The 14774-nt window shown below is 47.3% G+C and overlaps 1 protein-coding gene across 1 annotated transcript in view; it reads right to left on the bottom strand.

The window, feature by feature from the left end:
* The window catches only part of DOCK2 (dedicator of cytokinesis 2), a 400138-nt gene that overhangs the window by 266845 nt on the left and 118519 nt on the right, over positions 1-14774 (bottom strand). Inside the window, exons 24-25 of the mRNA XM_004611557.2 lie at positions 11065-11135; positions 6640-6746 (exon numbers count right to left, since the gene is read on the bottom strand). Coding sequence (XP_004611614.2) covers positions 6640-6746; positions 11065-11135 — 178 coding nt within the window. The remainder of the gene's footprint in view (positions 1-6639; positions 6747-11064; positions 11136-14774) is intronic.

The raw sequence follows: 14774 nt of genomic DNA, 5'->3' as shown, positions 1-14774 counted from the left end.
GGGCTAGTTAAGTTTGAATCCACAAAATGTCAATCATGAAATACTTTAACTCCCCTCGATTACAAAGTGAGAACGGAGATTCAGAAAGATTAGGTCACATTGAAAACACACGAGGTTTATCATCGTTGTACCTCAGAAAAGTGCAAACCTGCAAACAGCCCAGCCCCCCTCCTCTCCCAGTGGCTACCCTTGAGCGGGGGCTGAATCCAGGTTAAACAGAACTGAGCTGAAACGCCCTGCTGGAGACTGCACATACATCTGCATGAGTGGTTACTGTGAGAAGGGAAGGGAGGAGGGAAGTAGTAGGCTTTCCAGGAAGTCCTTTTTTTTTTTTATAAAAGAAGAATGGTGGAAGGGAGTGTTGGGCTTGGAGAGAAGCGTCCAGATTGAGGGCCGGCATTCCTGGGGGGAGCGGCCTTATCTCCTGACCTCCTTTCCTTCCAAACAACAGCACCGTGAGCTCGGTGTCTGCCTTGCACATGGTCAAGCCGGCTTCAATCCCTGGCATCCTAGATGGCTCCCCAAGCTTGGCCAGAAGTGGCCCCTGAGTGCAGAGCCAGAAATACGTCCTAAGAATGGCCAGCTATGGCCCCAGGACAGAGCCGTCTCGGGGCTCAGCCCGCTCTCACACCTGCCGGCGGGAATGTGTGCTCTGGGAAGGTGCAGGAGCCCAGCGACATGGGCAGTGAGAGGCCTCGTGCACAGCTGGAGAGGACTGGCCAACGTTTGGAACAGTGGCAGGGCGGGAGGGAATGAAGAAGAAGAAAATCTCGGGAGGAATGAGGAGGTCTTTGTTCTCCTGTGGAGAAGGAAGGCTGCCCAACACGGGAGTAAGCATAACCTCCTCACTCTGAGGACAAAGCACGGTGTCAGGGCAAGAGGAAGGGTGCTGGTTTTCAAAGGGCCCGAGCAGAGTCCACACACTCGCTGTGCAGGGCAGAGAGAGAGGGTCCATGCGGATGTCTCTTCTCCCCTAGCCCCTGCCTCTGGGCTAGAACCCGGGAAGGGCTGTGGTCAGTGCACTGGGGCCGGAAGTAGAGATGCCCCCTTCAGGCTCAAGCCCTAAGAACAGCACGGCCATCCCTCCACCCGCCCCATAGGAATCTGGGCAGCCACAAACCTCCAGAAACCAGTGAAAAACCCAGGCACACGGGACCAGTGGCTGAAAACTCCAGGCCTCAAGGGATTGGGGACGGTCACTCCTTCCCATCTCCCCACCCTTTGGGATCCTGGCTGTCACGCCTATGAACTCCCTCTGCGTGCCTTTTAAGCACATTAACGGCCATGATACAGAGACTCACAGATGAATCTCAGAATCGAGCAGCTCGCTGCAGAGATGTCTCTGGACCCCAATTATTTAACATTTTAGCATTCCAGGAGCACACAGCTGCAAGTTCATGCTCGTCATAACAAAAATAATACAAAATAAATTATCAAGCATCTGCCTGTGGGGCAGGCTTGAGTGGTGGTGGGAAAATCTGAAATAATGGTGGTGGGTTTAGTGTTGAAATATTGAATATAGTCAATTATTGTGAACAACTTTCTGAAAAGTAAAATTTTAAAAAGAAAGAAAAAAAGAATAGCCATGGCTCTTCCCTGCTTCCTCCCAGCTGCAAGGAGGCCTCACTTGGTGGTGGATGTCGGGCACGTGCAAAGCAGGCAACTTTCACCACACTTCCACAAGAGAGACACGAAGCCTTCCACTGGAAAACCAATGAGATTCCAGGGTCCGCTTGCTCCCCCAGAGCCCAAACCTTAATATATTCTGTAATCACTGGTTTGTCGTGATAATTTCATGTCTTTTTGTATAATTTATATCCTCTGATAACATGGCTAGCATTTAATAAGTGATAAATACAAGTCTCCCCCTTTAAGAAGTTCTGGCGTTATTTTTCTTGTGGCTAATATTATATGATAGACACAATAGATGACTTTTAATAAGCAACAATCGCTCCGGGCTCTATGCTGGCTATTTTATGTAATCCTATTTTGTGGTTAAAGGAAAGCAAGGCTTGGAGAAATTATTGGTTGAGAGGAACTTAGCGAGTAAGTGATCTGGCCAGGAAGAGAAAGAAGAATTGCGTGACCCTAAAGCCCATATTCATTTTCCCCCAGTGCCAGGAATGGAACTCGGGACCCGCCTGCATGTGAGCTGCTCACCTGACCACTGAGCTCCATTTCTAGGTCCCGCCAGCAGTGTTTCTGCGCACGGCTCCCAGAGGTGGACCGGTGGAGGCTCAGAGATGTTACATAAATCCATGAAGCAAAGTAATAACAGCCCCAGCGAGAGGCCTCTATCCCCAGTCCAATGCTACGAGGATTAGAAAAGATCAAACTCCCCTAGCACTGGGCCCAGTTATCCGGGCCCCCTGCCCACAAAATAGCCCAGGCCTTTGGCAACTAAGGTCCCAGCAGCTCTTGCTGCTGTGGGCAGCAGATAACAGGGGACAGAAGGAAACGATGTCTGGATAAAAGGAAAACCGGACACTTTGTATTCAAAGGGCAGCTTTTCAATAGTTTCTAATAGGAAAAAAAATAATTCACTAGCTGAAAGTCATCCCCTAGCTGAGGAGTTTCACATTTCTTTCAGGTCTCTGTCTCATTCTCTCACTCCCTGCCTCGTTCCCTCCCTCTGTCTCTGCAGCTCTGCATCTCTGCCTCTAGTTCTCTCTTCCACTCCCTCTGTTTGTTTTGGAAGTTGGGAAAAGCGAGCAATGCAGATCCTAAAGCAGTTTACACTGAAGCAGATGGTGCATCTGATTAGCATCAGACTAAAAAGACACATTACTTAGAAATTAGGTTCTCATAGGGACAAATCTGTTCCAAAGGCGCAGAAGGTTTGCTTTTCTTGCAGACTCCCCCCAGAGCTTTCTGAGGGAATCGCTATTCATCCTGCCACCACCATCACCACCAGGCAAGTCTGAACTTGGACCGGAGGAGACAGCAAATTAGTCTCCCCAGATTTCTCGGTGCTCTTCTCACTGGACCCTGAAGTTACTCACACAGGGCGAGCCACTCCCTGCGGGGACTCGGCAGCTGGTCCCCCCAGTCCTGTAACCCCAGGCTGACCGGCCACGGTATGCGGCTGCATGCGCACCACAGCCCCGTCAGACTCACTCCCCGACTCCCCACTTCACAGGGGAGGAAAATGAGAATTACAAGAATTAGGAAATTTACCTAAGACTATAGAATGGCTAAGAGTTGCAGCTCCTGGAGGCTGTCTTCATGAGGGGAGGCGGCTCGGAGAGACGGAGGGCATACTTGCCATGAGAGAGCCCGGGTTCTACACCAGCACTGGGAGCAAGTCCCAAGCACGGAGACTGGGGTAGCCTGAATACACCGAGGAGTGGAACCTCTAAAGGGAAAATAAAAGGTCTCTATGAGAGAGCAAAGGGGGAAAAAGTGTGTGTGTGTGTGTGTGTGTGTGTGTGTGTGTGTGTGTGTGTGTGTGTGTGTGTGTGTGAAGAGACTTAAGGATAAGCCCATCATGGCGGGTGGCTGTCACGTGTCCCAAACTATGTGACAATGTTAAGAGTTACTTGCAAGGCAAACAGCAAGGTGAGAAACGGCTCACATCTCACCTTGACCTAAACTTCTTTTAGGTGAACACAGCTTGACACCCTGGCAAGGAGACTCCATGGAAATTAAAACTTGGAGACACAGTTCAAAATCGGAAGAAATAGCACATACAGACCAAAGTCCTTTTTTATTAAATGACCCTTGGATTTCTCAGACCTAGAGATAAAACATGTAGGTTCCAGGGAAACATACAACTATCAAACAGGAAGGAATTCTCTTCTTGAAAGGACTCTGAAAGCCAGGATAGAAGTTGGGGAAATGAAAGGAGTAGTAAAATAATCACCGCCACACCAATAATAACAGCTACCCTCTGAATGGGACACCATGAACACATTACCTGCATTATCTACCTTATTTGCCCGCGTAACATTAGCCCTCCAAAGACAGACACGTGATTTTTTCCATTTTACAGCTCAGCTTAGAGAACACCAGAGAAGTTACATAACTGACCTCAGTCACACAGCAATCCAACCCAGACCTCCTGAGTTCCTAGTATCAGGAAGCCTTATCCAAAGGCGCCGCCTGAAATAAGCTGATAAAATCATCTGCCAAAATTTCAGAAAGTGCTTAAAAGCCTTCTGGTCCCTCTGCTTGATGTCAATACAAATGTTCCAGGCTGTACGTACAAGCTACTGTCCCTGACAATACTCCAGGCAGTTTGCACATCTGGCAGTTAAATGAGGGCAGCCTCAAAGCAAATCACATCCCCGAGGCACAGGACACTTCACAGGGCGAACAACAGGAGAGATTTCATTACAGCTCAGGCTTGGCAACGGAATCAAACTCACCTTATTTAAGGGTACAAAGAGAGAGACTCACCCGGGGGCCACTGAGACCCAGTAACTGCTTATGAATTCACACGGTGCCCACTTGCAACAAGAGGACTCACAGGGGTGAACTGCAGTTTCCCTCTGGAATCATTCCGGACCGAGGGTTCACCGGCATGACCCCCAGGGGGAGTGGCTAAAGCACGAAGGTTTCATGTGAACCAAGGTCAGACAGTGTTTTGCATCTTTTACAAAATGGGTCCACAATGGGCTCCTAGTCGACCTTTTTCTACTCTGCATTTAAAGGTTGGAGTGTTGTGGCTGTGTTTGACACTGGGGCTGGCCTTTGGTCAGATCAGGTGAACCCAAGGGGTCTCCCCAACTGGACGCCTGGGGACACGAAAGGAAGATGGCGCACCAGCTGTCCCACCCACCCTGTGATCTTGGTAAACCCAAGGACTGTCACCTGGGTCCCAGCCCTGGAGATGTGACCCCATTCAAGGAAAGGAATCGCCACTGCCTGCCCGATCCTGGGTGGCGTGAGCACTCCATCTGGACTCTGCACTCAGCTCGGCCCCTGGCCACGGCAGCAGCAGGGGGGAGCCAAGTAGCCCTGCCCTGTGATGCCCTTGTGGGAGTCTGTAGCTAGAGTTGTCCTTGTCACGTCCCTCGCACAGAAGCCAACTCATCTCTACCGTGACACCGAAGCTCCCAGGAGGGACTGCAAGGGCGGGAAGGGGCAGCGGGTATAAACCACAGCCAAAGTGAGGGCCGCTCAGTTTGAAATCTGCAGAATCAGAGCGTGGAAGGGTCCCTTTAAGGAAGACCCAGAAAGATAAGAAATGCAACAAGACGGGGCAGGGTCAGCTTCCTGTGACCTTGCATCACGCACGGTGCACAAAGTGGATGTGCACGGCATTAGCCTGCTGTCACTCACCTGTTGAAACGGTCCAGAAACCACAAACATGAACACTTTCCTCCTCATACCCTTCTCCTACGCTTACTCCAAGGGATACGACCCAGGCAGAAATTTTGGATGCACCATGTGAACCAGGCATGGGAGAAAAAAAAAAAAACCTTTACAGTGAAGTGGTTCCTGAATATTTCTGTGATTACCAGGCAATTTGCATAAGTATTAAAGCTCTACTCTGAATAATTTACAGCAGGGCGAAGGCTCTCCTTTCTAAGACCTGTTCTCAGCTGTTCGAGTCCCATATTATTACTGGCACCAGTATGGACAGGGAGAAACTAAGAACTGGAAAGATTTGGTCTTAGGGCAGAGAAAACTGTACTGACCCCCAGAGTTCATTGGTTTCACCCTCAAAGTTAGGAGTGTTGCCAGAGTCGGGGCGGTGAGATGGACTGGATGCTGATGGCTAAGTCCTGGCTGGTTAGATGTGGAGGAGGCAGCTCACCCCCCTCAGAGACAGGGAATCAAAGAATTTTGTCAGTAGGGCACCAGAGACCAGTTTTGAGTCTGGGGAAGCTCTGATCACAACTCCTGCATGAATCCACTACTAGCCTCTGTTCCTCAGAAAATGTAACTAAGTGGAGAAAGGCAAAGAACAGGGCAGCTGTATATGCCTCTGGGTAAAAGTAATACTGATAGATAAGGAGAGAAAGCATGCATATATGTGTTTCATTGTCTGTACATGGAATGTCTCTGGAAGCAGATGCAGGAAACTATGTATAATCATTTACTACTTTGCATTTTGATCCATGCAAATGAAATACCTTTGCAAAAATAATTTACATGTTCAAGAACCTTTTTACTTTTTCTTTTTCTTTTAAAAAAAAACACTTATTTCTACTCAGTCAGGATTCTGAGAATAGATTGCAAAAATCCTCATTTGAACAACTTTTCCAGATTATTCTTAAATTATTGAAAATGTGAGGACTTCTTCAAAATAGGTTACTTGTAGCAGAGAGGAACCTCACCTGCTTCCTCTGAGTGAAGGACATCAAGTGAAAAAGCACGTAGGGGTGTAGAGTGGGGCTTGTGGGGGCATTTCCCAGCATCGTGACCCAAACTTACCTCCTCATTAAGCATTCTCAGGAGAAACACACAGTGCAACCTAAGCTTTCTTAAAAATGAATTTAGAGTTTGATATCTAAGTTGTCAGCGATTCGACACCCCACGTGTCCGGACCAAGGGATTTGTCAGAGAAGTTTAGTAGTTAGGCAGAGTGCTCCGTCCCATGGAGCACCCGGGAGACACAGCGCGGGAGTAGCTGGGTGGGAGCTGGGGGTGGGGGGCGGCGCCACCTGCCCGGCCAGTCGCCCTCGCACTCACCTTGCTTCTTAAAGAGGTTGCTCTGGACGATCTCGTTCATGGACTGCACTTTCTGCTTCTGGAGCTTCACAGGGGGGATGCAGGTGTAGAACTCGTACAGCAGCTGGCTGGGAGCAGAAAGAGCACCCGCGAGACACAGTCAGTCAGAGCGACCTCTCCCACGCCCCAGCACTCACCCCGGGACTGGGCCTGCCCGCTCTCTCGGTGGGGGCAGCAGTGCTGGACGTCTGGTTCCCCATGGCCCCCAATTCCTGGCGACAGGTGTCTGGACCACCTTCAGGGAATAAATGTCGCTGGCGCTGGTGTCGGACACTGATCGTGTTCAGAGAAGTGACAACTGACAAATCATACCAGAGCTCGGAGCACTGACTGTCCGAGGCAGTTTTCTGCCCTCTCCATTCATTTTGCCATTTTTTTTTTCTTTTTGGGTCACACCTGGTGATGCACAAGGGTTACTCCTGGCTCTGCACTCAGGAATTACTCCTGGCGGTGCTCAGGGGACCATATGGGATGCTGGGAATTGAACCCGGGTCGGCCGCGTGCAAGGCAAACGCCCTACCCGCTGTGCTATTGCTCCAGCCCCCATTTTGCCATTTAAATCTCATACTCTTTGAGGTGTATCTAGCACTTGTCCCAACTTTCTAAGCAGGAAAGCTAAGGTTTGAAAAGGCGAACCCATCTTTCCAAGATTACATAGCTAGGGAGTAATAAAAAACAAATGTTTAAAAGCGGGTCCAGACTTTAAAAACAAGTCTGCACTTTATTTTCTTTTGGGTTTGGGGACAGATGCAGCTATGCTCAGTGACCATTCCTGTCGGGCCGGGTGGGCTTGCATATGTGGTGTCACTGAAATATACATTTCTTTTTTTTTGTTTGTTTTTTGGGTCACACCCAGCGATGCACAGGGGTCACTCCAGGCTCTGCACTCAGGAATTACTGCTGGCGCTGCTCAGGGGACCATATGGGATGCTGGGAATTGAACCCAGGTCGGCAGCGTGCAAGGCAAACACCCTACCCGCTGTGCTATCACTCCAGCCCCTGAAATATACATTTCAATTCATTTACTATGGTTTTAGACTTTAAAATGCCTTTGTGTGTGTGTGTGTGTGTGTGTGTGTGTGTGTTTTGTTTTGGGGCCACATCTAGTAGTGCTTGGGGCCTTGAGCTCAGAAATCACTCCTGGCAGTGCCCAGGGGACCTATATGTGGTATTGGATGCAATTCTGGCCCTCAAACTGGTTTTTTTTTTTATTGCTCAAAGTGTTTTTTGATAAGTCTTAAGATCAAAAGCTACTCTCTCTCTCTCACTCTCTGTCTCTGTCTCTGTCTCTCTGTCTCTCTCTCTCTCTGTAGCTGGAGTCAGGGAGTTAGAGGGTCGTGGGAGGGAAACTGGGGACACCGGCCCTGGGAAATGTACACTGGTGGAGGGGTGGGTATTGGAACACTGTATGACTGAACCCCAATCACGAACAGCTTTGTAATACTCTACCTCATGGTAATTCAATTAAAAAAATTAATGAAATAAAAATTTTTTAAAAGAAAAAGCTTACAAATGGATACACATGGAGAGCATCATGGTACGTGAAATGAGTCAGAAGGAGAGGGACAGACATAGGAGGACTGCACTGATTTGTGGGGTATAGAATAACATCACACGAGGCTGACACCCAAGGACGGTAGATACAAGGGCCAGGGGGATTGCCCCATAGCTGGACGCCTGCTTCATGAGCGGAGGGGAGAAGGCAGATGGAATAGAGAAGGGATCACTAAGAAAATGATGACTGGAGGAATCAGTCGGGATGGGAGATGCGTGCCAAAAATAGGTAATGGACCAAACATGATGACCTCTCAGTGTCTGTGTTGCAAGCCATAATGCCCAAAGTAGAGAGAGAGTATGGGGAATACTGTCTGCCATAGAGGCAGGGGGAGGGGGGGACAGGGGATATATTGGTGGTGCGGAATGTGGTGGTGGGATATTGTGGAGGGATGGGTGTTTGATCATTGTGTGATTGTAACCCAAACATGAAAGCTTGCAACTATCTCATGATGATTCAATAAAATTTTTTTTAAAAGCCGCTCTGAATTTTAACAAAGTTTAAAAAACAGTAACCTGTATCAGAATTAGTTTGAGACATTAAAAAGGAGACAACTCTTTTCAAATAGAATAAAACTTAAACTGAACTGTAGCACCGTCGTCCTGTTGTTCATTGATTTGCTCGAGCGGGCACTAGTAATGTCTCCATTGTGAGACTTGCTGTTACTGTTTGTGGCATATTGAATACTGTAAAAAACTAAGGCACGCAGAGGGGCGCGTGCACTCGAGGGCTCTCCAGGCGGCTCGGTCTCACCGCCCGTGTTCGGTACTCTGTGTATGGGCTGGATCGGGACGGCTGTTGGCCAAGGACCAGCAAGGGAAGAACGGGGACCAAACTGGTTGCTGATTAGTTACCGTTTATTCAATCTTCAATTTTTCCCATCTCCCGCACTTCTAGCTCCGGCTTCTCTCTGGATCTACTCCAGCCCCCTTCTCTTGTCTCTCCTCCTACTTGTCTCTCCCACCTTGCCCTCTAGGCTATACGCAGCCAGGTAGCAAAATCAACATAAGAAAGCCCTTCCTGAGGGCAGGGCATTTCAAAGCCCTTCCTGACTCTTAAGGTTTTTTTCCTTTCCTTAGTCCAAACACTTATTAACATCTTAATACTAGTTATTTTTGGATGGACATAGCAAGAGATACATTGAGGCTTGCAAGACAACTCTCCTGGCAACATCTTGCCACAGACTCAGACCACAGCACTCAGGCCAGATTAATCATTCCTCATCCTAGCAGGGTCCAAATCTAGTTATCACTGTTTGGATCATGACAACATTTGTCCATGATCAAGTTCTTAACTTATACTTAAGCATTAGACACTTTGGCCAGGCCCATCTCGATGCCAGGGTAGCACACAATTCACCGCTTGCCCTGGGTCCGTCTTGTCCCTCGTTGGGACCCTGATTTTGGGTGTGCTAGGAAGTAAGGGCAACTGAGGCTTAGGTCGAGAGAACAGATGCCCAGGAGGAAACTATCATGTAGAGTCAAATGCCTCCTAGGTTACAAAAGCATAGCATTTGCTAAGTCTTCCTGTGTCCATACAAAAAGGACATGGCTCTGAATAAACTATGCAAAGGACTCAAGGAGAAGAGAAAAACAGTATTTGCAAGTCAACAGAACACTAAGAAAGAAGTTACAAATAAACACAGAGGAGTGGGAGCACTGTAACGGGAGTAACCCAATAAACCTAAACTACCTGAGGCTATGTTATCCTACAGAATATGCCACGGGGAGCTTGCCAGGCTCTGCCGTGTGGGCGGGATACTCTCGGTAGCTTGCTGGCTCTCCAAGAGGGTGGAGGAATTGAACCCGGGTGTGCCTCGTGCAAGGCAAACACCCTATCTGCTGTGCTATCAATTCAGTCCAAAATAAAAAAGTCTCTGATAAAAATGATAGTCCCTGTCAGCATTTCCAAATAAGCTCATTGTGTGCATTCATTCTTTCAATTGCTCACGGAGCATCTAGGCAAGGCAGAGTCAGAGGGATCCAAGGAAAGAGACTCAGTCACATGACACGGGAATTACATTTAAATAGAGGTGGACAAGTAACATGAAATGAAACTAATTAACACAGGACAATATGTGTGCTGAAAGAAAAAGGAGTCGTTGAAGGAGTTATGGAAGGGGTTTGTGTCTAAGGGTAATGATGTGAGATTTGGGAGAGGAATCCAATTAATTTACAACATTCATACGTAGCTTTTCTGAGATCATTAGTTTGAGACCTGAAAGGCAGGAATCAGCAGAAATCTTTCATAGATGTCATTGAAGGAGGACATGAGTGAGTACATGGATGAGACCCAAATATTAAGTCTGGAGAACAGGGAAGAGAGTGGTGCCGATGTTGACTTCCCAGTTCATGTTTGTAGAGATGAGGGAAGGGCCCTTGGGAACTTACTCTATCCTACACTCACAACACTCTCCCAAATCTAAAAGCATTTTAAAATAAACTTTTAAAAGTCTTTTCATGTCCTCTCAGAATCTAGTGCGCTCCAGAAAAGGAAGAACCATTTGCAACTCTAATGCTGGCACAGCAAGGACTGGAGGCCCCAAGTAACCTTCTAGTCCAGGTGATACGGCGGCTTTCACACCAAACACCAGTTTGTTTGTTTTTTCACCTACATGCTAACCTATGCTCCGTCATTTGTAACATCTAAGAAGAATGCTCCTTTCCTAATTGTTTTTCACCAAAGTCTGGCATCACTGAACCAAAATATAACCATGTGTCCTCCCTGTCCCCCACCGAGCGCCCTTCTGGAACTCCCGACAAAAGCCCTCCTCTCCGCCCGAACCCCCTGCCTGCCCACAAAGGCCAGAAAAGTACATCATAAGCTCTCACCTGAGTAACTTTGCATCAAAGACGGTTTCCACGTCATGGAGGACAGATGGGATGTATTTCAACGCCGCCACCTAGGTGGAGAGAGAAATAAACATGAATGATGCTCACATCCAACAACTTGGCAGGAAAGAATGACCCTGCCTCCTGGGCACCGCTACAGTGATTCAAGGCGGTGTGGGGATGGGAACATCGGCTTGTACTTCTCTGCACACAAAAGTGAAGTCGCAATTTCTATCTTCAAGGAGGCGGCAATGTATAGAAAGGTCATAGACTTTGAAGTTATACAACTGCTGTCAAATCTCGGTCCTATTCCTGAGAATCAGGCAGCTTTGTGCAAATCACTTAACCTTGGATACACCAATTTCTCTGTGTAATAGATAATACCTATTTTGCAGGTCTGCAAAGATTAAAAATAATAGGTGAGGGATCTAGGTTTCAGGTGTTTAAGAAGGAGCAACTTTTAGCATTACTGGAAGATGTTGTGTCTGAATTGTTTTGCTGACGGCAATGAACGTGTGAGTTAAGCTATTTACATGTTCTCGAGCCAATTCATGAACCGTAGTGGGCACATTTTGGTCCACTAGCTGGGTCAGGAACGCTGGGAACGTGATGGGGGAATTCTTTCTTCCCTTTGTGCAACTGCTGCACCAGAGATGTATGAAAAAATCAACCTGGGAGCAGAGAACTGGCCTGAAGGACTGGCGTGCATGCTGTGCACACAAAACATGGGGATCGACCCCAGATACAATCCCCAAGCCCCCCAATGGGACTTGGTCCTAAGCACTGCCAGGTGAGGCCCAATCCACCCCCAAAGCAAAACTCAGTTCCTCCATGATAGCGCCATCTGAAAAGCAGCAGGATAGACTACAATTTCCAAAGAAGGCAAGTCATGTGGCTTGAAGACGTTTGGAAATCTAGTGGAAACGTTTTCTTCTTTACATTTTGCACATATGCCAGGAGTTCTATAGCCAAGAAACACCACTCTTTAACAGTACAAAATAAAACTTTCCGTTCTTAAAGAAAGTATAGTCCTGTAAATACACAATTGATCCTTAGTTAATATAAGCAAGTATTTCTGAGGATAGAGGAAAGTTCTGAAAACTTTCAGTGGGACGGACACCATTCTGAATACCGTTCCGAAGTTGTCTTATTAAGTTTTACTTCAGTACTACCATGGAAGTGCTACTTTCATAGAGAAAGGTCTCTGGCAGATCAAGACTCCCTAACGAGCCCAAAGCCACCAAGAGAGCAAGTGAGAGAACCAGGATTCAAATTCAGGCAGCCTGCTTTCAGACGCTCCTGTGACCTTTCAGCTACACACTCATGTGACTCAAATAGCAACGGTCTCTGTGCCTTCACCCATTTTGGTCTTGATATTTATGACTTTGAAAAGTCAGAAATACATATGTGATGCAAAAGAGGAATTCTCACGATAGCACTGGTGTAAAAATTGTTCCTGAGGTGACACATCTCCATCTCCGCCCAATCCCTGCTCCCCAGAAGAACCACTGGCAATGCCAGTGAGGGTTTCCATCCAGGCTGCCCTCAAGGCAGGAAACGGCGTATATTGGCACATGTGCACAATTGTGAGTAACTTACACTGCTCTGCATCCTGCATTTTTTGCAGCTAGCCATCTACCACTGGGTTTGTCACATGTCATTTCACAGAACACACTCCACTTCTAACCACTACTCAGCCATGCCAATATAAGCATCTCATGGCTTCTTCAATCCCTTCCCCGCTGACAGTCTCCAGGCTTTATTATAAATAAGTGGTAAGAAAATAGTTTATAGACATCTATGTCTAAGAATACCTGGAGGAAAAATGGTTCAAAGAGGAATTGTTGTATAAAAAATGTATATGTATACATTTAAAAGATAGTTCTATAATCTAAGAGATAGTATCTTATTAAAAGCATGGTAGTAACCAATGTTACTAAGACCTCTTACCGAGTCTTCCCCATAACTTTGATAATACTATCATCCAGTATTTTAAATTTTTTTATCAACCTGGTATGCGATTTGCAGCCATAATTTGTGCTGTTTGGTTTCTAGTGCAGATGGGCATCTTTCCGATGTTTTCTGAACATCTGTATTTACTCAGTGGCTTGCTCATAGCTGTTCCCCATTTTGCTTTGGGGCAATTGCCTCTGTCATTGAATTACAGGATTCTTTATGCATCACTGATATTAACTCTTTTGCAAGTAACATATTTCATAAGAATTTCCTCTGGTTTGCCTTGTTTTTTTTTTTTGCTCGTCTTTTTGCTTTGCTTATCATATCTTTCATTACATTGAAGGATTTTAATTTATAGGATGCCAGAATTGGCAGGCTGTTTCTTTATAGACATTGAATTTTTGTGTCTAGAGATTTACCCTTAATTCTCTCAATGTAGATGGCAAGAGATAACAGGGTTCCCATGTCAGTGTTCCTAACTATGTTCTCCTGGGAGACCCCTGTGATGGTGCCAGGCATGCATCCTTTGGGGCACAAGGTTTTGAAATCAGATTTTTTTTTGAAACTTTGCTTTGAGCAAAGATAAACCAGTGAGTCTTTTTTTTTCCATTGCTGAACATTTCAGAATTTTAATATGCTAAGATGCATCTGACATTCCTCCTGGCAGTTATAGTACGCAGTTATTCCAACCTAGTTGGTCAAAAATCTTTATTAGAGAACACCGAGCAGATGTAGCAAAAACAGATGCCTGTGGGGTTGGACAAGCCACAACAAAGAGAAAACTGGGATGAGCATAGACCAGTGGGAAGCGATAAGGTGTGTGGACCATACACACACATACACTCTCTCTCTCTCTCTCTCTCTCACTCACATACACACACACACACACACACACACACTCACACACTCACACACACGCTGCTAATGAGTGAGTCATTCTTGCTCCCTTGTTTTTTAACACTGTGCTTGCCCAGTCAGTCACAACTGCGGGCTGAACTTCTCCCATGGGCTGACAGCCTACAGCGTCTAACTCCTAAAGAGGCACCATGTGCTAAGGGACATGACCTCAAAGACCTGGTCCAAGAGGTTTCTTCATTGATTATTAAAGGCCCCCAAATGAGTAAGTCTAGACACATGGGAATCTGGGTGGGGATCCTAGTGGACCCTGTGATCTGCTCGGCACCCCTGTGCATTCAGAGCTCCACCTGGCACCTGCACGCACCCAAGTGCTCTAACTGGTGCCTACGTGAGCCTACGTCTGTTTCTTTACCCTCCTCTCCAGGCTTGTGTCTTCGTGTGGGAAAAAAGAAAAGGGTAGAGGGACCTGGGGGTGGAAATCTTAGGCACCAATTGTAATACCTGGGCTACAGGTAATTGTAATACGAGACCCAGAGGGGTGGGCGTGCTGAGTCTCTCTTCTCATGGCTCAAGCACCCAGCACCCTAACAAAGTCTAAAGTGTATCCAATCTAATTGGGATTGCAGTGAGGGAATAAAAACAGAGCCCAGAGCCCAAGCAAGCTGGAGAAGTCAGAACCTCAGGGCCCGAAGTGAGCTTCTGGCTTTCACAGACTGCCAGTCGCGGCCGGGCACTGGGTGATGCTGCAGATGGCGAGAGGTAACGGCAAGACTCAACTTCACTGCCTCAGCCGCTAGGGAGGAGGCGCTGGGTGGGGCTGGGAGAAGTGCTGCTTCCGTGGAGCCAATCTCCCCCGCGCCCCGTCTCTGGGCTGGCAACAGGGCAGTGCAAACCGA

This window comes from Sorex araneus, chromosome 2, assembly GCF_027595985.1.
Source record: "Sorex araneus isolate mSorAra2 chromosome 2, mSorAra2.pri, whole genome shotgun sequence".
In the NCBI taxonomy this organism is placed as follows: Eukaryota; Metazoa; Chordata; class Mammalia; order Eulipotyphla; family Soricidae; genus Sorex; species Sorex araneus.
This window is presented reverse-complemented; position numbering and strand designations above follow the sequence as displayed.